The 22,442-nt window shown below is 42.4% G+C and overlaps 1 protein-coding gene across 2 annotated transcripts in view; it reads right to left on the reverse strand.

The window, feature by feature from the left end:
• The window catches only part of RGL1 (ral guanine nucleotide dissociation stimulator like 1), a 279,970-nt gene that overhangs the window by 37,470 nt on the left and 220,058 nt on the right, over positions 1 to 22,442 (reverse strand). For both annotated transcript variants that reach the window (XM_079905514.1, XM_079905515.1), the window contains 4 exons: positions 15,171 to 15,355; positions 9,142 to 9,266; positions 7,529 to 7,744; positions 3,480 to 3,583 (listed from right to left, as the gene is read on the reverse strand). In XM_079905514.1, the coding sequence (XP_079761640.1) occupies positions 3,480 to 3,583; positions 7,529 to 7,744; positions 9,142 to 9,266; positions 15,171 to 15,355 (630 nt within the window). The remainder of the gene's footprint in view (positions 1 to 3,479; positions 3,584 to 7,528; positions 7,745 to 9,141; positions 9,267 to 15,170; positions 15,356 to 22,442) is intronic.

Below are 22,442 nucleotides of genomic sequence, written 5' to 3' on the forward strand. Positions count from 1 at the left end.
AGCACAGACAAAGCCAATGACCTTTCTCATGCAGGGTGGCTTTTTTTTTTTTTTTTTTTAATACAGGTAGACATGATCACCTGTGTGAAGAGAGGGATATTTTCTAAACATGCATGTTATAATCGTAAAAAAAGATCGTTAACCTGGGGTATTAAGTTGTCTAATTGGGACATGTTCTCTTCGGCAAGTTAAAAAAAATTCTCTCTTAGCAACACACCCACAGCCCTACAGGACCTGAGAACTCTTCTTGGCCAGTCCCCTCGTTGGAGAGATGAAGATGCCAGGGTTGGGGATTGGTCTGAGCTTCCACTACTCACTGCTGAGAGCTGCAGTACAGAACCCAAATTTCCTGAACCTCTTAGAGTCAGAGTAGATGGTGGAACCAGAACGGGCTCTGGAGTCAGAGGTGGTGGGTTCCAATCCCAACGCGGCCACTCACTCCCTAAGTGATCTTAGACAAGTTGCTCAACTTTCCTGAGCTTCAGTTTTCTTCTCTGCACTAGGGAAACAGTGACAGCCCCCTCGCAGGATGGCCGTGAAGGTCACCACGATCACATATGTGAAGCACCTACTCCTCCCTTGCCCCTCCCTGGTACACTACGTCTCCACGGACCTCGCGCTTTTCTCTACACCCCTCCAGGGTTACTGAGAGGATGATCCGAAGGCAAAGAATTAACAGAGCCAATGTCATTCTATACGCAACACTTTCATTATTATGAGAAAGCCATTACTAAGAACTTATGTGTCTTACAATGAGTGTAGTATTACTCTTAGAATTAAGAAAACCATTAAAGCTATTTATATTTTGGAAAAAATCATTAAGAACTTAATTGCATGTGGGCCTAAATAAACAGAAAGAAATAGATGTCTTCTCTGTCCACTGAAAGTTATTAACATAAAGGGTTATCAGGAAAGTAATAACTGAATAAAATCTCTTAACCCTGTTCCTTGAATTTAGCAGTAGAAACTATCTAGAGCTGATATGCAAGTGGCTTCTCTCGGGAACTGTGATACTTCTCCAGCAGCCCTGCTAAAATATGAACCCACCAACCAATGAAGACACAAACCAGACACCCATGTTGTAAAGAATAGGGCTTTGAGGTTTGTTTTGTGGTGTTTCTTAAATACAAAAGCCAGCTGGTATTTGTAATGAGGTGGATAGACCTAGAGTCTGTCATACAGAGTGAAGTAAGTCAGAAAGAGAAAGACAAATACCGTATGCTAACACATATATATGGAATTTAAGGGAAAAAAATGTCATGAAGAACCTAGGGGTAAGACAGGAATAAAGACACAGACCTACTAGAGAATGGACTTGAGGATATGGGGAGAGGGAAGGATATGCTGTGACAAAGCGAGAGAGAGGCATGGACATATATACACTACAAAACGTAAGGTAGATAGCTAGTGGGAAGCAGCCGCATAGCACAGGGAGATCAGCTCCGTGCTTTGTGACCGCCTGGAGGGGTGGGATAGGGAGGGTGGGAGGGAGGGAGACGCAAGAGGGAGGAGATATGGGAACATATGTATATGTATAACTGATTCACTTTGTTATAAAGCAGAAACTAACACACCATTGTAAAGCAATTATACTCTAATAAAGATGTAAAAAAAAAAAAAAAAAAGCCAGCTGGAAGAATGGACCTTCTCATATGGTAACCAAGGAGATGAAGAAACAAGTCCACTAATTTTTTTACTTGTGTTTTAGCCTCAGATTTGCTATGGTAGAAATCTTTGCCTGGCTAAGTGACTTTCTAGAGTGTTCTACTTACCAACCACCAAGGAAAGATAGGATTACCTTTCACTGCCACCAGAGAAGGGTGCAGTGGGGCAAGCCTTCATTTTAGCCCCTGACCGTCCCGTTGTTGCTGCTACCACAGCTGAGGAGCAGTGATGAGAGGAAGGAGTGGGGCTGGGGTGCTGAGGATGGGGACGCTGTACGCAGCTGATTTTCCCATCATATTTCGCCAGGGCCTAACATCTAAATGATTTTATATGATCCTTATCTTTCCTAAGACTCCTATGCAAAGGAAAATCAATTAACTAATCTCTCACACAGAGTCACCTTCTTCATTCAGACTAATGAAGAGGAGAAAGAACCCAGGAAAAGAGTGGTTATCGAGAAAATTGCACTGGACTTTGAAAAGCCTGTCTGCCACTTTTTCTCCTGAGAGATAACAGAACACGAGCTCTGGAGTCCAAGTGGCTGAGGCGTCTGCAGATGTATAACACCAGGCAATAAGATCACCTGCTTCAAAACCCATCAAAGAATTATATAATAAATAACGTGACTTCCCCTGAGCAGACTTTCCTCTGATAGAGAATGTGAGCTTATCAGTAGGTTGAACACTCTGGCACCCCTTTTTCAGCATAAATCTATGAAACTCTCATTTACCAATCTGGATCTCTGTTGAGTTTGGGTAGTGTCAGTCCCTTCAGGCTTAAGCAGCTCTGAGTGAGTTGATGAAATTGAATACCTAGACCTTCCACTCTAAGGACAGAGCCCACCAAATGCACGAGGCAGGCCTGCCCGGGGAGCAAGCTGGCCTGGCTCCCGACTGGAACTGACAGTGCCTCACACGGCACAGGCTGCACTGCACACAGTATAGACTGTGCTGCATACAATACAGGTTATAAACAGTTCACGCATCCTTCCCTGTTATGGCCTGACTTCTTGATTCGTGCAAACCGAGAGAGACTTTGTTGAAAGTAGCTGACCTAGTTTGTAGTCACGACACATGCCCCAGCATCTACATCTGTACTCATGGGGCACCAGAACTGCCTCCTTACTCACTCTTCCCTCCTTTGCAAAAAGCCCTCTGGTCTAGAGTTCAGTGAAGCTCTGGACATGGGGGCGAGAGCGACAGTGAAACAATAAGGAAGGACACAATTGTTCATTGTTCGAAAGGTTACGGCAAGAAATATGAAGAAAAACACAATACAGGATGTGGGCGGTTAATCATTTTTAGTCAGGTACCTAGGAAGGAATACCTAGAGGTTTTTAATATCATTAAGATAGCTTTTAATAGGCGGAAGCAGAAACAAACTAAGTGGATTCTTGTTGAACAGCAAGAACTAATGTCCTATCTGCACACACTATCCCTCACAGCTTGGAACAGCTTAGGGCTTTGGAATGTGGCTGAAAAATAACCAGAACTAATGGCAAATTGCTGTAACTTCATCACTCCACAACCTTATCCCTCAAAGCCCAGATAATATGCACATCCTTAAAATCATCCCCAAAGCCAATCATCTTGGCTTTGGCACCCTTTGAGAATGAGTTTGATTTCTGCAGCAGCCCTGCCTCAAAACTCATTCATGGTGATGTGTAAAACACACCCTGCCTGGAACACACAGAGGCTTTCAAAGATGTTTCTCTAGTTATATAATATGAGCTTTGAAAATGAGGACCCACACCATTTATGCAGCCACGAATCAGCCCAGCCAAAGAAAGCAGAGCAGAACACTTGGGAACTTACTTTGGGACCGCGGCCCAAGTCTTTTTTAACCGATAGATGGAATTGGACTGCAGTGCCGAAACGATGGCCCTCAAGGAGGAGAAATTCTTCAGGATTCTACATTCCTGTAGGGAGAGTGATTAAAACATACAAGGCATTTAAATATCAATAAAACAGTGAGTTGGTGGTTTCCTGTTTTAGAGGTATCACAGCTGCCATGAACTCTTACCACGAAATAGGCGGCTGTATAAATACTGAACATCAAAAAGTGGCTCCTTTGCTCCCACCCCAGTCACTGAAACACTTTACAGATTTTGGCCCTGAACGCCTGTTTTTCTCCCTTTAATATATTTTCTGTGTTGTTGTTACAGTTTTATAGTTTCCAGCTTTCCCAGTAAAAACACGAGTGGAGGTGAGTCTACAGAGCTTTGCTAGAGAAAGCAAACTTTCTTCTGAAGAAAGCACACATAGGCCCTAAAAATACACATGAAAGATGACTGTATCCTTCAGACCCACAAAGTGAACCGGGCAGCAGCTGCTTCGAGGTCAGATGCTATCAAACATCTCATGACCAACCCTTGTCCAGAGAGGGGTATATAACTTGGCAATAAAAACTCACCACAAGTTGAACTTTGGCTTTTATGTTCTTAGCCAAGAGGGAATATTTTTATACACATCCATTCGGTTTCAAATGGGCTTGTGCCGCAATCATAAACATTCAGAAACACCTTGGTACTTACAATGGTTCCAAAATAACTTGGGCTTTTAAAATACAATTCCCTTTGGCAGCGTTTTCAAACAAAATAGAAAGAGAACAGGAAACATTCTGGACGTCATTTTCTGGGGAGGGAGAAAGACTGCCTGATCCTGAAACTTCAGCTACCATTCAGTCTGTAGCATCAGCAGGCAGCGACCCTGAAGTCAAAGTCCTGCTGAACGAATGGCAGGGGACGGCGAAACAGTCAGGGAGAGGGTCCCATTTGCGGCTGGAATGGGGAAGGTGGCAGCCTCGAGAGAGTGGACTGTGCCTTATGCCCAAGGAGATGCTCCGTGTGCAGGCGTATGGGGGAGTGTACTACACCCACTGTCGACTATCGAGTGCACTGTGTGAGCCTGGGCTTGGCTTCGTGCAGAACATCTGAGGCAAGAGGTCCCAGGGTGGTGGGGCATAAATGCACGTCGCTTGAAAGATCACTTCATGAAGTCACGCGGGTCCTGACTGTGAAGGAAAAGTGGCATTCTCTGACTTGGCACCCCCAAATCTGGCTACTTAACATTACTACGCCAAACAAACCCCACAACATTTTCTTAGAGGAAATGCCAAAGTTCTTTACAAAAGTCATGCCCACGCTTTTTAAACGCCTCAATGCTTTCCCTTTATTTAAAAAGAAAGAGAGAGAAAGCTAAGGGGAGAGAGAAAGCTCGCGCTCTGAATTACAGTCAGTCTGGAAACCAAGCCCATGACAGCATGGTTCAACGAAGGTTCAGAATCCAAAAGTTATGTTCTAAAAATCAGGAAACTTGCAATAAATAAAGGGACTCGGGCCCAGATATTTCATGCAAATTGTGATAAACATATGGAACACATTATTCAGAAAGAGGCTTAAGCTAAGGGTTTAAAGGAGTACAAGGGGCATCTGGCCCCATTTCTAGAAAAGGAATCATCTTTGAGGAGAGGTGATACAAAAGTAAAAATGTAGCAGTAAGGCCAGTCCAAGAAAATACAGTCATGTTAGGTCAGAAATATTTTCTGCATGTAAAATTATCATTTTTTCAAACATCCTCTCAATAGAAAATGACTGTGATTAATGCAGGAAAAGTAAAATAAACCTTGGCTGGAAACCACCTGTGAGTCTTGTTATTTTATTAAGTTACCTACACAATTTCAAGGGACACAGCATGCTCCACACTGGGAAACTGCATCACCAAGAGTTAAGGACCCTTGGCTTTTAAGCACGTGCTATGGGATTTGGAATATATCTCAAATTATACAACTTGTATTTCTTATTATCACATAAACACACGATAGATATTTATATGGGCCAAAGTCATTGTTTGAGTCACGCTGTCACATATACAGATGCTACATGCTTGCTACAGATTTTCTAAGCAGTTGAATAGATTAAGATAGACTATTTTCTTTTGAGATATGTAGATGACTATAAATGATATGGCGTTTGTGGCCAAAAAATATTTTTTCTTTTCAGTCTAAGAAGACAGAGAAATTCCATGCTCTATCAGAACTTCTTTTGTAGCTCTTACTTGTTGATAAATAACCTCAATTCAGAATAGGAGAAGTGAAAGTTGCATAAGATAGTTTTTTGTTTTTTCCATATAGTATTTTTCCATGTACTAAAAAGTCTGTGGTATTAGACCACCTACAGACTCAAAATAAAGCAAATTCTCTGGCACAATTATGGCTTTGCTATTTAATCAAAGACCACAAAAGAGAATGTGAAAAAAAAAAAGAGCAAAAATGTGTAAGTTTAAGCCTTATGCCCAGAGATAGGGGCTTAATGAGAAAAATATATAATGGGGTAGAAAACAAAATGTGTTTTGGTTAGGATTGACCCATATAGCCCAGAACAGAGTATATTTACATAATAATTATTTGTCAAAATTGTTGTTAACTACATAGCTCTTGCTGATGTAATTTCTTCTTTTGAGAAAAAAAAAATCTTCCCAAATCTTCAAATACCCAAAATCCTATCAATTATTCAAAGCTAAATTCAAATGTCATCCTACCCATGAAACCTTCCTGGATCACCCCAGTCAGAAGTGATTTCTCGCTCCTCCACTTTTGCAGCACTTATGTCATACGGCCCTACTCCTCTTCAGCCCAGGCTGAGATAATTCCAGTATATCTTAGCTTCCTTGTTTGACTATAGGCTCCTGTAGGATCAAATTAATTGTGTTTAGCTTATCTATGTCCGCAAAGGACATAAAATTGTAGCTCTGAAGCATTTAGGGGCTCATGAAATATGTGGTGACTGACTGAATACTGTTCACCTTTCCTCACTCATGAAATAAGATGCTGATAAATGAAGGTCAAGGAGGAGTTGATCCGATAGACTGGACTGACACCCAGGAGAATGTAATTCAGGCCTAGGAATAGACTCTGCCCCTCCAACTTCAGATATAAAGCCCTCAGGAAAGTCCTTGATTAATGTGAAATCTGTGTATTTCAGTCTTTTAGAAAAGAGATTCGAGATCCTAAGAAGGTATTGGCTCTTCAAGTCTGCAGAAAATAGAATGCTCCCAGGTACTGGAAGGGTGGGAGATAATCCTTCTGCATTGTCAGAGCAGTCCATTTGACACTGAAGCCACCAGTTGATATTTACTGAACACGGCGCAGAACCAACACTCAGGCTGTGAAAAAGCAGACATTCCATTGCACCCGGAAGGGGCCCATGAGCAGAAAGAAGTGAGCAAGGGACGAATTTTTTTAAAGAGGAAAAATAAATAAACTCCCACGTTAAGGAAGGCAACTTTTTTCTTACCTTGGAAGGACAACAAAAACTACACTAAAATAGTATAAAACTATACTAAAAACTACACTAAAAATAAATGGTTCTGAAAAACCTAGGGGCAGGACAGGAATAAAGACACAGACGTAGAGAATGGACTTGAGGACACAGGGAGGGGGAAGGGTAAACTGGGACTAAAGGAGAGAGTGGCATGGACATATATACACTACCAAATGTAAAATAGATAGCTAGTGGGAAGCAGCCGCATAGCACAGGGAGATCAACTCTGGCACAGGGAGATCAGCTCGGTGCTTTGTGACCACCTAGAGGGGTGGGATAGGGAGGGTGGGAGGGAGATGCAAGAGGGAGGGGATATGGGGACATATGTATATGTATAGCTGATTCACTTTGTTATAAAGCAGAAACTAACAAACCATTGTAACGCAATTATATTCCAATAAAGATGTTAAAAAAAAACAAAACCCATGGGCCCTCACATATGGTCTTTTGACTGCTTTTCAACCAAATGGAAACATCAGAGTGATGGCAGCATAATCTCCCATATCTCCTAAACCCAAAGAATATTTTTAAAAAGACAATTACATGAGCAATGTTAATCCACTTCTCGATGATTTTGGCTCTCTGCTGAGTTTTGAGTTCTTTGCCCCCCAGAATGGTGCTGACAATGCATTTGGTGAGGGTATTAAACTGAGAGATGGTAGCACGGATCGTAGGAGCCAAGTGTTTGTTTTCCTTCTTGTCCCTTCGAGACCAAATGCAGCCCAGGCAGTGGTGAGGCACTACTTTCTTGAATAGTTGCTAGAATAAAAGAGGAATTGACTTTAAGGACAACACACACATTTCACATGGCAAAGCAGGTCATCTGTAAGTTGGTACTTTGTGAATGGACAAATAACCCTTTCCTACTTGATTTGCCTCATGGTGTTCATTTCAATAGAAAAAAGTAAATAATTAATATATTAACTGATCAGAAAAGCCCACGTGTTCCTTCTACATCTGCTCAACTGAACCAATGGAACACGATGACCAAAAGAAAAGTTAAATGTCCAAAAACATTTTGACTTTTCTGTCTTGGAAGGAAAGCCAGGTAAAAATCTGTACTACTAATCTAAAAGAAGTGGTTAAGATTATGTTGACCTCAAAATCATATCCATGGTACGTCCTGGACACTCAGGATCATGAACTGTGTATAATGCATATGAATGACCACCTGAAAAGTGATTCACAGAAGTACAGTACTTGTGACACTTATCAATGTCACTATTCTATTGCCCATTATTTAAAATGAAGACACTAAGAAACATACAAAAGGAAAAACTATTCAACATCACACAGTAAAAGGAAGAAAGGGGGATTTAAAGCCTGGTTTCCAGGTCTTTGCCTAAAAGTCATAGCCAATGAAGTCTTCCATCTTTCTCTTCTGCTATCAGTGTGTGACACAACAACAAATTTGTTGAACAAATCTGATTCTCATTTGTACAACAATTTCAATACAAGACGTGCAAGGGCTTGTGTAAGACAGAGAACACCAGGATTTACTTTATATAGACTATCTGATTTACTTCTGAGAATCTATTTGCATGTTAACTAGATGGAAACTCTATGCTGCTTCCTCTAAAGTGCTAAGTGTGGAAGAGCTAAAAACCATTGTGATCACTGATAACAGCCCTTTTTTCTTTAACCAGCTAGCACTGAGCTATGAAACGTGGCTGATGAAACCAAATATGTACAGCTAACAAAAATATCCAAACTTCAAAAGACCAGGAAGCACATGTGGAAATGAGCTGCCAGATATAGTCACATGTGGATTCAGTGAATTTATTTTATCCTAACTTATACTTTGACCCCTTTACAATCCTCCAAATAAACAGTTTGGATCTTGAAATATTCATGAGTCTAAAGGGAGAGAAATACCCATGGAACAGGATAGATTTTTGTTTCCCTAGAATTAGAATTCTTATTTCCCTCTGGGTATTGAGTGCCAAGTAAAAAGCACCTTCTCCCAGAATTGTAAGAAGAGCTTAGGCCTGAATTATTCAGATGATAGATTCAAATCACATCTTCACTCTGCATTTACAGGCACAGCCTCTCTCGGGGATTTGGAAAGACTTAAATCATGTGACCCGGGGCCACCAGTACTGTCACTCCCCACATTCTAAGTAGAAGCACATCGGAGGCACAAAGAGAAGACGTACTGCATCCATGTAGGTCAGCTGCTCAGCCACGAGATCTTCCGAGAAGCACGTGAACTCTGCAGACCCGCCACCCTCCAGTTCCTCTTCCTCTTCCAGGCTGAAGGAGATGGTGCTGGGAAACCCATCTGTTCACAGGTGGAAACAAATTAGTAATTTGGTGCTGCTGTATACAACCTTGTTTACAGAGTCCAACTGGACTTTTCTAATTTAGGAAGAAAAGAGCTGCTCCTTTACAAAACCCACAGGGAGAGAACAGCAAGGACAATAAACCTGAGTGAAATGGAGGTTTTCCCAGTCTCTGCTTGTTCCTCGCTGCGTTATTAAGTGCAGAGGCCTCATGTTGTCACCTGGACAAACCACTGGTTCCTTGGTCAAGGACAGAGCCAGGTTAGGCAAAGTCTAGAGAAACAAAGCTGGGCTACATTCATGGGGTCACCCTCATTTGGGGGCTCCCTCAAACCCTCTGATCAGCTCAAGCACTGATCCAACTACTTCCTAAACCCCAACTATGCAGTTCTTAATTACTGGGCCATTTATAATCAAAAGCCTGGAAGGAATGGACATGAAGGCAGGCCAGGCTCTGGGGAGTAGAACAGGCCATTCTGGTGTCAGAAATGTTGATGAAGTCCTCAGAATTCTCAAGAAGTACTTAGAATCCTCAAAATGTTAGGATTAGCTTTCAACTTCCACCTAAAATTAAGTATGCATGAGACTACTACAAGCAACTCTATGCCAATGAAATGGACAATCTGGAAGAAATGGACAAATTCTTAGACAGGTATAACCTTCCAAGACTGAACAAGCAAGAAATAGAAAACATGAACAGACCAATCACAAGTAATGAAATTGAAACTGTGATTAAAAATCTTCCAACAAACAAAAGCCCAGATGGCTTCACAGGTGAATTCTATCAAACATTTAGAGAAGAGCTAACACCCATCCTTCTCAAACTCTTCCAAAAAATTGCAGAGGAAGGAACACTCCCAAACTCATTCTACGAGGCCACCATCACCCTGATACCAAAACCAGACAATGATACTACACAAAAAGAAAATTAGAGACCAATATCACTGATGAATACAGATGCAAAAATCCTCAACAAAATACTAGCAAACAGAATCCAACAACCCATTAAAAGGATCATACACCATGATCAAGTGGGATTTATCCCAGGGATGCAAGGATTCTTCAATATATGCAAATCAATCAATGTGATACACCATATTAACAAATTGAAGAATAAAAACCATATGATCATCTCAATAGATGCAGAAAAAGCTTCTGACAAAATTCAACACCCATTTATGATAAGAACTCTCCAGAAAGTGGGCATAGAGGGAAACTACCTCAACATAATAAAGGCCATATACGACAAACCCACAGCAAACATCATTCTCAATGGTGAAAAACTGAAAGCATTTCCTCTAAAATCAGGGACAAGACAAGGATGTCCACTCTCACCACTATTATTCAACATAGTTTTGGAAGTCCTAGCCATGGCAATCAGAGAAGAAAAAGAAATAAAAGGAATACAAATTGGAAAAGAAGAAGTAAAACTGTCACTGTTTGCAGATGACATGATGCTATACATAGAGAATCCTAAAGATGCCACCAGAAAACTACTAGAGCTAATCAATGAATTTGGTAAAGTTGCAGGATACAAAATTAATCCACAGAAATCTCTTGCATTCCTATACACTAATGATGAAAAATATGAAAGAGAAATTAAGGGAACACCCCCACTTACCACTGCAACAAAAAGAATAAAATACCTAGGAATAAACCTACCTAGGGAGACAAAAGACCTGTATGCAGAAAACTATAAGACACTGATGAAAGAAATTAAAGATGATACCAACAGATGGAGAGATATAACATGTTCTTGGATTGGAAGAATCAATATTGTGAAAATGACTATACTACCCAAAGCCATCTACAGATGCAATGCAATCCCTATCAAACTACCAATGGCATTTTTTACAGAACTAGAACAAAAAATCTTAAAATCTGTATGCAGACACAAAAGACCCTGAATAGGCAAAGCAGTCTTGAGGGAACAAAATGGGGCTGGAGGAATCAGACTCCCTGACTTCAGACTATACTACAAAGCTACAGTAATCAAGATAATATGGTACTGGCAGAAATATAGATCAATGGAACAAGATAGAAAGCCCAGAGATAAACCCACGCACCTATGGTCAACTAATCTATGACAAAGGAGGCAAGGATATACAATGGAGAAAAGACAGTCTCTTCAATAAGTGGTGCTGGGAAAACTGGATAGCTACATGTAAAAGAATGAAATTAGAACACTCCCTAACACCATACACAAAAATAAACTCAAAACGGATTAGAGACCTAAATGTAAGACCGGACACTATAAACCTCTTAGAGGAAAACACAGGAAGAACACTCTTTGACATAAATCACAGCAAGATCTTTTTTGATTCACCTCCTAGAGTAATGGAAATAAAAACAAAAATAAGCAAATGGGACCCAATGAAACTTAAACGCTTTTGCACAGCAAAGAAAACTGTGAACAAGACAAAAAGACAACCCTCAGAATTTGCAAATGAATAAATGGATAAAGGATTAATCTCCAAAATATATAAACAGCTCATGCAACTCAATATTAAAGAAACAAACAACCCAATCAAAAAATGGGCAGAAGACCTAAATAGACATTTCTCCAAAGAAGACATACAGATGGCCAAGAGGCACATGAAAAGCTGCTCAACATCACTAATTATTAGAGAAATGCAAATCAGAACTACAATGAGGTATCACCTCACACTGGTTAGAATGGGCATCATCAGAAAATCTGCAAAGAACAAATGCTGGAGAGGCTGTGGAGAAAAGGGAAGCCTCCTGCACTGTTGGTGGGAATGTAAATGGATACAGCCCCTATGGAGAACAGTATGGAGGTTCCTTAAAAAACCAAAAATAGACTTACCGTATGACCCAGCAATCCCACTACTGGGCATATACCCAGAGAAAACCATAATTCAAAATGACACGTGCACCCCAATGTTCATTGCAGCACTATTTACAATAGCCAGGTCTTGGAAGCAACCTAAATGCCCAGCGACAGACGAATGGATAAAGAAGATGTGGTACATATATACAATGGAATATTACTCAGCCATAAAAAGGAACGAAATTGGGTCATTTGTAGAGATGTGGATGGATCTAGAGACTGTCATACAGAGTGAAGTAAGTCAGAAAGAGAAAAACAAATATCATATATTAATGCGTGTATGTGGAACCTAGAAAAATGGTACAGGTGAACCGGTTTACAGGGCAGAAATTGAGACACAGATGTAGAGAACAAATGTATGGACACCAAGAGGGGAAAGCGGCGGGGGTGGGTGGGTGTGTGTGTGTTGAATTGGGAGATTGGGATTGACATGTATACACTGATGTGCATAAAATGGATAACTAATAAGAAAAAAAAAGTATGCAAGAAGCAGTAGGATAGCCTTAAGCTAAATTCACCTGAGCCTTATTAGAGATAAGATCATCGATTAGCAAATTAATCGGATACAGACTGAAGAAGTAGGAAAAAATAAATTTTTTCTACCTAGGGCTCCAAATCAAAAGCATAAGTGCTCAGCACATGGAACAGGACCTCCAGTCTCCATTGTGAAAGACTGTGGACCTGGAAGACGTTTACCTTGGGTCCCTAGCCTCTCTTCTGGGGAAACCTTCCCCAATTCCTGGGTTGTTCCCCAACCTCATCCCCCTTAACACTCCTTGCTCTTCTGCCTGTGAAATCCATTCTCAAGAAGAAAAATCTAGCTGCATTCAGTTATATCTTAGCAGACATTTAAATCAGGGCGTTACTACTCCCCCAGAATGTTTACATTGTAAGCCTTTGCAGAATAAAAGACTTTTAGGCATCTTGGATCAAGTTGGGGTGGCCGTTTCTTAGTTTCCGAGGGGAAAAGGGGCGCTGAGTGGATCCTACATCACCTCCCCTGTCAGAGCACCACGTGGGTATCTGCCAACTTTGGTGACAGGTATGTGATTTAAGACTGGCCGCCTCACCCTGGAGTTCAAGGTACTGATGTGAACGGGGTTGGTTACAACCAGGTAAGGAAGGAGGGGATCTCTGCCTGCCTCTGGAGTCTGAGACACAAACAAGCATGAGCTAAAGAAAGCTAAAACCCCATGATTTCACCACTTTTCCTCCACACAATTCTGGTCCTCTCTCACTGGGTGGAGGAATAAGATATTTGAAATCCCGAAGGTTCAGAATGGGCCTCTCAACCCTCTTGCTAACCACTGTGCATAAATCTGTCCCAGTCGCTCTGCAATGCAGAGGCTGGCCCACTTCAGCCAAGGAGTATATGTGCTAAGGCTTGATCTCATTCACCCAACACTCCACAGCAGCCTGATATGTGCCTTGGATCAACGCTGCTGTATCTGAAGATTACATGGTCCTTTCTCTCCGGGGTCTAGTCCATGCTTTCACTGTTTCTGCTTTTGATTCTTTTCCAGTGGTAAGCAGGTAAAAACTTGAAGCAAGATTTCACTTTTGGAAAACATGGAGGAGAGCTTGTTTGCTTTTGCCGGCATGAAACTGGGTAAAAAAAGCACATGGGAACCAAGCTCCTAAAACTCTTTATCGGTAATGATTCCTGTACTTAATAAACAGAGAGTTTAGAGAGTTCTTGATTAAAAATTTCCAAACACAGAAAAAATTCGTTTCTGGGATTGCCTAAAAGCTTTACCAAAGTCAGGCCATCTCGTTCTCCCCTGCCTCAGCCTGCCAAATGAGCTGGCCTTCCAGTCCCGGTTGGAAACAATGAACCACTGGTCCCACCGGTTCCCCAATTAGGCCGGAAGCCAGGGGCAGCTCCCGTGGGGACAGCTGGGCTCTAATGGTGTATCCACTCCAGCAAGAAGACAGGAGGGGAGGCCCTGAAGGGAGTTGAGGTCCGGCAGCTGGAGGAGTGCCCCTGGTATTCAAACATTCCCGGCAAATGAAGTCATCGGAGATACCGAGGACTTGGCAGTCAGCTTTTAATGATGCAATTGCATTTTCCCCTCTCTGGTCCCCCACACGTAAAAAATTCAACAGGTCCTGTTTGGAATTTAAGGGTATTTTCTTTGGCGCTGATGCAGCTTCCCTTATCGGTGTTGAGGAACCATTTCCTTTCCCTCACTGAGGAAATCAGGCGTCACTTCAGGGAAGTGCCTGTCAGAAGCTCCAAGTGGGTCAGCTGCCATGGCAACCATCCCCCAGCAGCCAGTGAGGGGATAAAACGTCACACTGAAAGACCGCCCTAGCCTCTTTCTGACTTTCTTCAAAGCCTGATGGTTCCAAGCCACCCGTGACCTGCAGTGGTGGCCCTTCCTCTGTCCTTGAAAATAGGCAGTCAATTCCTCAGATAGGAAAAAACAGCCACAGAAACTTCCTTTGGATGAGGCCATCAGAGATGCGAAATGATGGTAATCTGCCCCAGTAGGGGACAGATTACAGGGATGCTTTCCGGCTGAAGGAGAAACATCTTTTCTGAGCTTTTCAAGCTTTTGTGAGGACAGGAGCAGAACTGGATTTAATTCCTCGCCTGCTGAATGGGGGTGGTGGTTTGCGAGGCGTTTTCATTTGCTAGAAGGAGGAACCAATTAGGCAGATAATGAAGAGCAAATTCAAGTTCAGCAGGGTGTGTGATGACAAGGAAAGGTAAAAGACCATCAAGGAGATCGTCCTCTTAATGGTATTAAAGGAAACCCTGAGAAATCACTTCGCCTCTGAGCCACGGTTTCCTCCCGTAGAAAATGAGGGAGTTGGACTAGGTGATCTTGAATATCCCCTTCTCTGCTCTAAAATGCTATATAGGTCCTGTAATTAGTACTTCAATAACCTTGAGAATTTTACCACAGTCCCCAATCCCCCAGCAGCCTGTCCTGCAGGAAACCAAGGCCTCCTATTCAACAAGTACAGGGAGAACATTTCCTCACTGTGGAGGTTTGCAGGATCAGAATCTAGCTTCTTCCCTGGAATCAAACAAGTAAGTACTCACTGTCAGTTTCTACTTCTTGCTTGTGAAACTGCTCAAGAAGGTTCTGTGCTCTTCTCTCTGGGTCAGAGCCTGGCATCATCTGCTTGAGATAATCCAGCAGCTTCTGTAAGCAAGGGAAGTGAGGGGGCTCCCGGAAGTCCTCTGCGCACTGGTCAAGCCAGGCCCTCAGGATGGAAGCGATTGCACTGGGAAAGAGAAAACAGAACGTCACTGCACTCAACTGGCTCTGGAGACGCAAAACCAGCCCTGGACACCAGAGCCTGTCCCAGCCATGCCTCAGGAAACCTTGGGCAAGTGATCAATGGATAGTTCCCTAGAAGTTCCCAGCAATGTCAGTGAAGTTAAAGCATCTGAAAACAGCCTGACTACCTTTTATTATTTTAAGTCGTGGTTGGGGAGCTGGGGAAAGACTGGTAAGTTAAAAAAAAAAACAACAAAAACAGGACCATAACCTTTGGAAAAACCCACACAGGGCAAAAAAAAGACACGGAAGAGAAGATTTAGTGAGTCCTGAAGCAACTTCAAAGTAACCTGTATACAACAAGATTATGTGTTTCCAATTCTGGATTCACTCAAGTCAGAGACCACAAAATCTACTGTGATAACATTTGAGGAAATAACAGACAGTGGGCCAGAACTTTGATGGGCGGAAGGGCCTAGGTTTAGGAAAGATAATGTGTAAATTTAATTTTACAAAGATCACCAGGGTTTCAGCATAGCACCAAAAACGTCCTCACAAAATTATCCTTTCACTTTTCAAATTACCAGAGGACAATGTGTTTCCAGTGGGAGAAACAGTATGAGTAGAAAGTTAGGTTTTGAAAACTAAAGGAGAAAAACTTGATAAGCAAAGCCATTCATTGAGAGGGCGACTTCTTCTGATGGCTCAGCTGAGTCCACCTTGGGTGAAACAAGGACCAGGGCACAAAAAGAGACCGGGTCATCATGGGGGCACATTTCCCTCCTTTCATGTTACTAATAACACAAGCTTGTTCTCTTTAAGGTAGGTGCAGCCCCTCACTCAATGGAATAGACAAACAGCTGACAAAAAGGACAACTTTTGAGTGTTATTGTCCTACGCTTCATATTCAAAGAAGGCTTTACAGCCACTCCTGAGTCGGGCACTTGCTGGGCTGTGTCCCATGCACATGGTACTTTGCCTCACTAATGACCAGCCAGCCCCAGGAACAAGGTGCAGCCATTGACGATGGCCGGAGAAGATGACAGGGACTAGAAATGAATCCAAGCATGTTTTATTGACAGAGCTGGGACACTTTGTTTTAGCGAAAGACCTAATTAAAATTTTTCAGCTGAAAAAAAATGTCTAGCAGATTTTAAAATTACCATCTGATTAGACTTCAAACAAATTGTTCGCTTAGTTAACGAACTGTAAAGAAACGAAAAGATATAATGATCCATATATATGAAACCGCCGCCTGGACTTTCATAGGTGTGTCTAAACTTCACAGGTCTCAAGTTCATAGCAGAGAGCTAGACTGTGATCAAGGCAGAAATGCAGCTAAAGCCAATCTAATGCTGAACTTTTGGAACTGACGTACAAACACAGAAGGGAAAGAAATTAACTGTTTTCACTGCTGTGGAGATCACTGTTTCACCAATATGGACATGAAGACATTTGGAACGATAATATTCACATAGCTACAGCAGAAATAGATGACATAAAACCATTAATTAAGGTTGGCATTTAAAACCATAGAAATAATTCAGTATTTTCTAAATCTTCAGTGCAGATTCAAAAAAGAGAGAAACAAAAGTTTCATTCCCTCACAGAAAGCTAGAAGAAATTAATCTGGGCTCTGGGATTAATTGAAAGAACGAGCAAAATGAAATTAATGAACTTCTAGTCAGTGAACCTTCAATATTCGGGTCACTTGTCACATCATCTGTTATTTATGAATGTTTATGGCCCCCCAAATTCATATGGTGAAGCCCTAACTCCCCCTGAAATGATGGACTTCAATTATTTTGAGAGCCCACACACGGCACTCATTATTTCTCCTTTCTTCACCAAAACCAAATATCATGAATTGAAGAAGATAATGATGAGACGGCATCCTAATATTTCATTTTTATAAGGAAGATGACTTTTTCTGTGAATAATTTCCCCTCTTTGCTCACGAGCATTGAGTCCAGAACTGGGGTGGGCACATAGGTGGGGTGATGGCACAGAACTCAGGAAAACCTGACGTTTGCATACATTATGGTGACTCCTACAGTACGGTTTTGCACTTCTCAAAAGAAGGGTGATTTAATTTAATTAGTACTATCACTCCCTTAATATTTTTTAATATTTCAATGAGGGAATACTCTTTCGATGACAGTGATTAAAAGACAGATATGGAGGGATGATAATTCACATCACTAAATTAAAAATCTAAAAGAGCATCCAACCAACAATGAGACCAGCAACTCAATGACCCTGATAACACCTCAAAAGTTCATAACCTAAAAGAAACCCAGGTAGAAATCCAAAATTATAGTAAAAGACAGATGTTAAAACATATCAATATGTCATTTACTCATTTACCCCCCATAATTGCTAGTTTTAAAATTACAAAACAATTTACTGAAAAAAGTAAATATTGCAAATACACAAATATCTATAAATTAAAACAACAAAATATCTACCCCCCTTCATTCTAATCTTATTACCATGACCTTGTGTGAACAGTTTGGAGTATATCCTTCTAGACTTTTCTATGGATATGTTTACATATTTAAGTAGATGTCATATGTATAAACCATGGATTTTTTTCCCCCATGAATAGTATGTCATAGACACCTCTCCATCCACGCCAGGACCTCTAGCTCTCACTGTTTCTCAGGGTTACGTAGTATCCATTGCATGCACACACCATAATTAATATAGGTATTCTACTAGTGCACAGGTAGTTAAGTTATTGTTAGGTTCTCACACTTACAACTACAAAATGAATATCCTTGTTTACATCTCTGTGTACTTGTATATTTCTATGGGGCACGTTGTATAGGACTTCCTTCCATGGAAAGCTGCAGCCTTGGAAGGTCCAGGGGAATTCTGAAGGGGGACCTTAATCCATACTGGACTCACCTTTAGGTGCACATTTTGTCCTCCTCAGACTGGTATTTTCTACTAGCGTTGTTAATCGACTCATTTTACTCTTTGTGACAGTGCCCTTCCCACAGCTTAGCGCAAGAAGGCTTTGAAAAGTCACTACAAACCCAGACATTGAATTAAAAAGCATTTTCAGACAAAAGAGAAATGAAGGCAGAGGAGGAAGAATAAAGAGAAGAAGGAAAAGACACATACAGACAGCACAATACAACACGAGGCAGACCCCTGCCCTCTTATTAGCAGAGTTTTATCAGCATCCCAGGGAGGCAGGCTTTCTGGAAAGGCCTGGACGTGTGCCCAAAGCTCAGAGCAGCTTTATGTTTGCCAGTCCTGGGAAGAAACTTTCTGTTCTTGATCGGCTAAGAAGCAGATAAAATGTGAAACGTTTGAAATTTCAGAAGGGAAAGCAACATCACAAAATCATGACAGAGCAACAGGATTACTGGCCAGTGATTTTTCCATCTTACCTTTCCTGGCTCCACTCCTAAGATCTAAGGTACATCCTAACCAGAACTGGTTAGTTGGAAGGTGTAAAGAACCTTAATAACGAAGGGAAGCCCTCGTTAAAAGTCACAACCTTACAGGAAAGGTGTGACTGTTAAACTAGAGAAGCTACTTGGCTCTATGCGCAGAACAAGAAATGAGGTTCCAGAGGAAAACCTGGTTCCCATCCTCACTGTGCCACCTGTGAACAATGGGAGTGGGACTGATCACTTAGCTCCACTGACCCTTATCTGGAGAAGAGACATAATAATACCTGCCTTCATCTACCTGACACAGATCAGTTGAATTTCAAATGACATAATGTCAATAAGGATATTGAGGTATCTGGAGAGAAACATAACTGTTAGCAGTCTTAAGACTACTTGCCGTAAGTCACAAAAGGAAGGGATTAAAAAAGGTATGGCTCAGTGAACATCAATCAGCACTCATGGAAAGAACTCAAGGAAACTGCCACGTAAAATAGAGTGCTGCAGGATACAAAGCACGCTCCTGCAACGCTTGTGGCTCCAGGCCTGCTGGAGGAAGGCGACCACTGTGAACAAATACCACCCCCCACACACAGACACCACACACTCACACACACCACACACGCACCACACACACACCCTACACATACACTCACATCACACACACACACCCCACACACACCCCCCCCACACACACACCACACACACACCCCACACAAACACACCACACACACACACCACACACCACACTCACACACACCACACACACACACCACACACACACACATGCCACACACACCACACACACACCACACACACACACCACACACACCACACACACACCACACACACACCACACACACACACCACACACACACCACACACACCACACTCACACACATGCCACACACACCACACACACACTCACCACACACACACACCACACACACACACACCACACACACCACACGCACATCACACACACAAACACACACACCACACTCTCACACACACCACACACACACTCACCACACACTCACACACACCACACACACACCACACTCACACACATGCCACACACACACCACACTCACACACATGCCACACACACACCACACACACACACCACACACACACCACACACACACGCCACACACACACACCACACACTCACACACACACCACACATACACTCAAACCACACACACCACACACACACACCACACTCACACACATGCCACACACACACACCCCACACAAACACACCACACACACACACCACACACACACCACACACACACACCACACACACACCACACACACACCCCACACACACACACATGCCACACACACCACACCACACACACACACACACCACACACAAACCACACACACCACACACACCACACACACACCACACACACACCACACTCACACACATGCCACACACACACATGCCACACACACCACACACACACTCACCACACACTCACACACACCACACACACACACACCACACACAACACACACACCACACGCACATCACACACACAAACACACACACCACACTCTCACACACACCACACACACACTCACCACACACTCACACACACCACACACACACTCACCACACATACACTCACACACACCACACATACACTCACACACACACACACCACACACACTCACACACACCACACACACACACACCACACACTCACACACACACTCCTGAGTTAGCACCCCTCAGGACAGACCAATTCAGGAACATCAAAGTGTAATAGAGGGACTTCCCTGGTGGTGCAGTGGTTAAGAACTCGCCTGCCAATGCAGGGGACACGGGTTCAAGCCCTGGTCCGGGAAGATCCCACATGCTGCGGAGCAACTAAGCCCGTGCACCACCACTACTGAGCCTGCGCTCTAGAGCCCGCGAGCCACAACTAGTGAAGCCCACGTGCCTAGAGCCCATGCTTTGCAACAAAAGAAGCCACGGCGATGAGAAGCCTGCGCACCACAACAAAGAGTAGCTCCCATTCACCACAACTAGAGAAAGCCCACGCACAGCAACAAAGATCTAACACAGCCAAAAATAAATAATAAATTAAAAAATTTTTTAAAAAAACTTGTGAAGACTGAAGAAGTAATTTCTGAAGCCAAATGGAAAGATTAAGATTGTGACATAATCTAAACTCAGTAAGGAGAAAAGCCAGCACTCCTCACTCCCAAGGGAACGTGTGTGTCTGATTAAGAATGACTGGACGGGGGGTGGGGAGAGCAGGGGCAAGACCCAAATCTGATGGCAGAGCAGACAACCAGGATTGCTTTCTCTACCTCAGACATCCTTGGCAAGGTGCAAATTCTTGCAGTATGTGAAGGAAGGAAGTCGTGTCCAGACCCAGGTGTGGTTTCTAAGACTTTTACTGGTAATAGAACAGACCCCTGGGGAAAATGAATTCACTAATCCAACTAATATTTATTGAGTACCCTTTATTTTCCATATTCACAAAAACTATTTATGTGATGAATGTCACAGTAGGGGAGTCTAGGGTATTTTACCTTCAGAGAGAGTAAACCTGGTCAGGGCTCCATGGAGTGCTTCCCTGAGGAAATGACGTTACAGCTGAGATCTTAAGGATAAGGGAGAATTAGCAGGGTGAAGACTCTGGGGTAACAGCGTAAGCAAAGGTCCTGAGGTGAGAGAAAGCAAAACACTTTTAAGAGACATAAGGAAGAATTGTTTAAAGAATAGGAAAAGAGGGGAGAAATGGAGCATGATGAGATTTGCTATGCTCATTTGATTTCTTAGCCAAACAGAAATCACACTTAAGAATACCTGGTTGGAAGACATCAGACAGATGTCTTAGCTGAGAGGTATAAGGAAATAGTACAAAACTTCTAATCACTCTCAGGGACCTTCAGGCATGCAATGCAGAGTAAGAGGGCTGACTGAGGTGAGCATTAGGCTATTATGCTCAAACCACAGATTTTTAATACATACAGGGATTTTAAGATAAATGCATTAAATCATGTTAAAATTGCATAGGTAGTAAAATACTCTAGAATTGGTCAAAGGTTTAATTAAAAAAAAAAAACCTTCTGGGTATGAGGTCATCGCTCCCATGATGTATAACTTCCAAGCCAAGAAATAGGATTATTATGACAAAAAGAATAACTCTGTCCATTTAGAGCTTTCTCTCCCCAGAAATCTATTTGAGGTAATTTTTTTTTTTTTTTTTTTTTTTTTTTGCGGTATGCGGGCCTCTCACTGTTGTGGCCTCTCCTGTTGCGGAGCACAGGATCCGGACACGCAGGCTCAGCGGCCATGGCTCACGGGCCCAGCCGCTCTGCGGCATGTGGGATCTCCCCGGACCGGGGCACGAACCCATGTCCCCTGCATCGGCAGGTGGACTCTCAACCACTGTGCCACCAGGGAAGCCCTGAGGTAATAATTTATCGTTACTTAATCATCAGCAGAAGATTAGACATGGAAACATCTTTTAAAAGCAGCAAAACATTTTTTCTATTTTAGGATACTCTCCAAGAATTGGATCTTTCCCTAATATAGATAATGAAAAGGTAAAAAGATCTATGTAGAGGGTGGCCTTTGAAGCAGTGTAGCACAGGACACTGCCAGGCCCTCTGGGTGGGAGCCAATGCACTTTGCCCTTCAGGGAAAGAAAGCAAAGT

The sequence above is a fragment of the Stenella coeruleoalba genome (assembly GCF_951394435.1).
Source record: "Stenella coeruleoalba genome assembly, chromosome: 1".
NCBI lineage: Eukaryota > Metazoa > Chordata > Mammalia > Artiodactyla > Delphinidae > Stenella > Stenella coeruleoalba.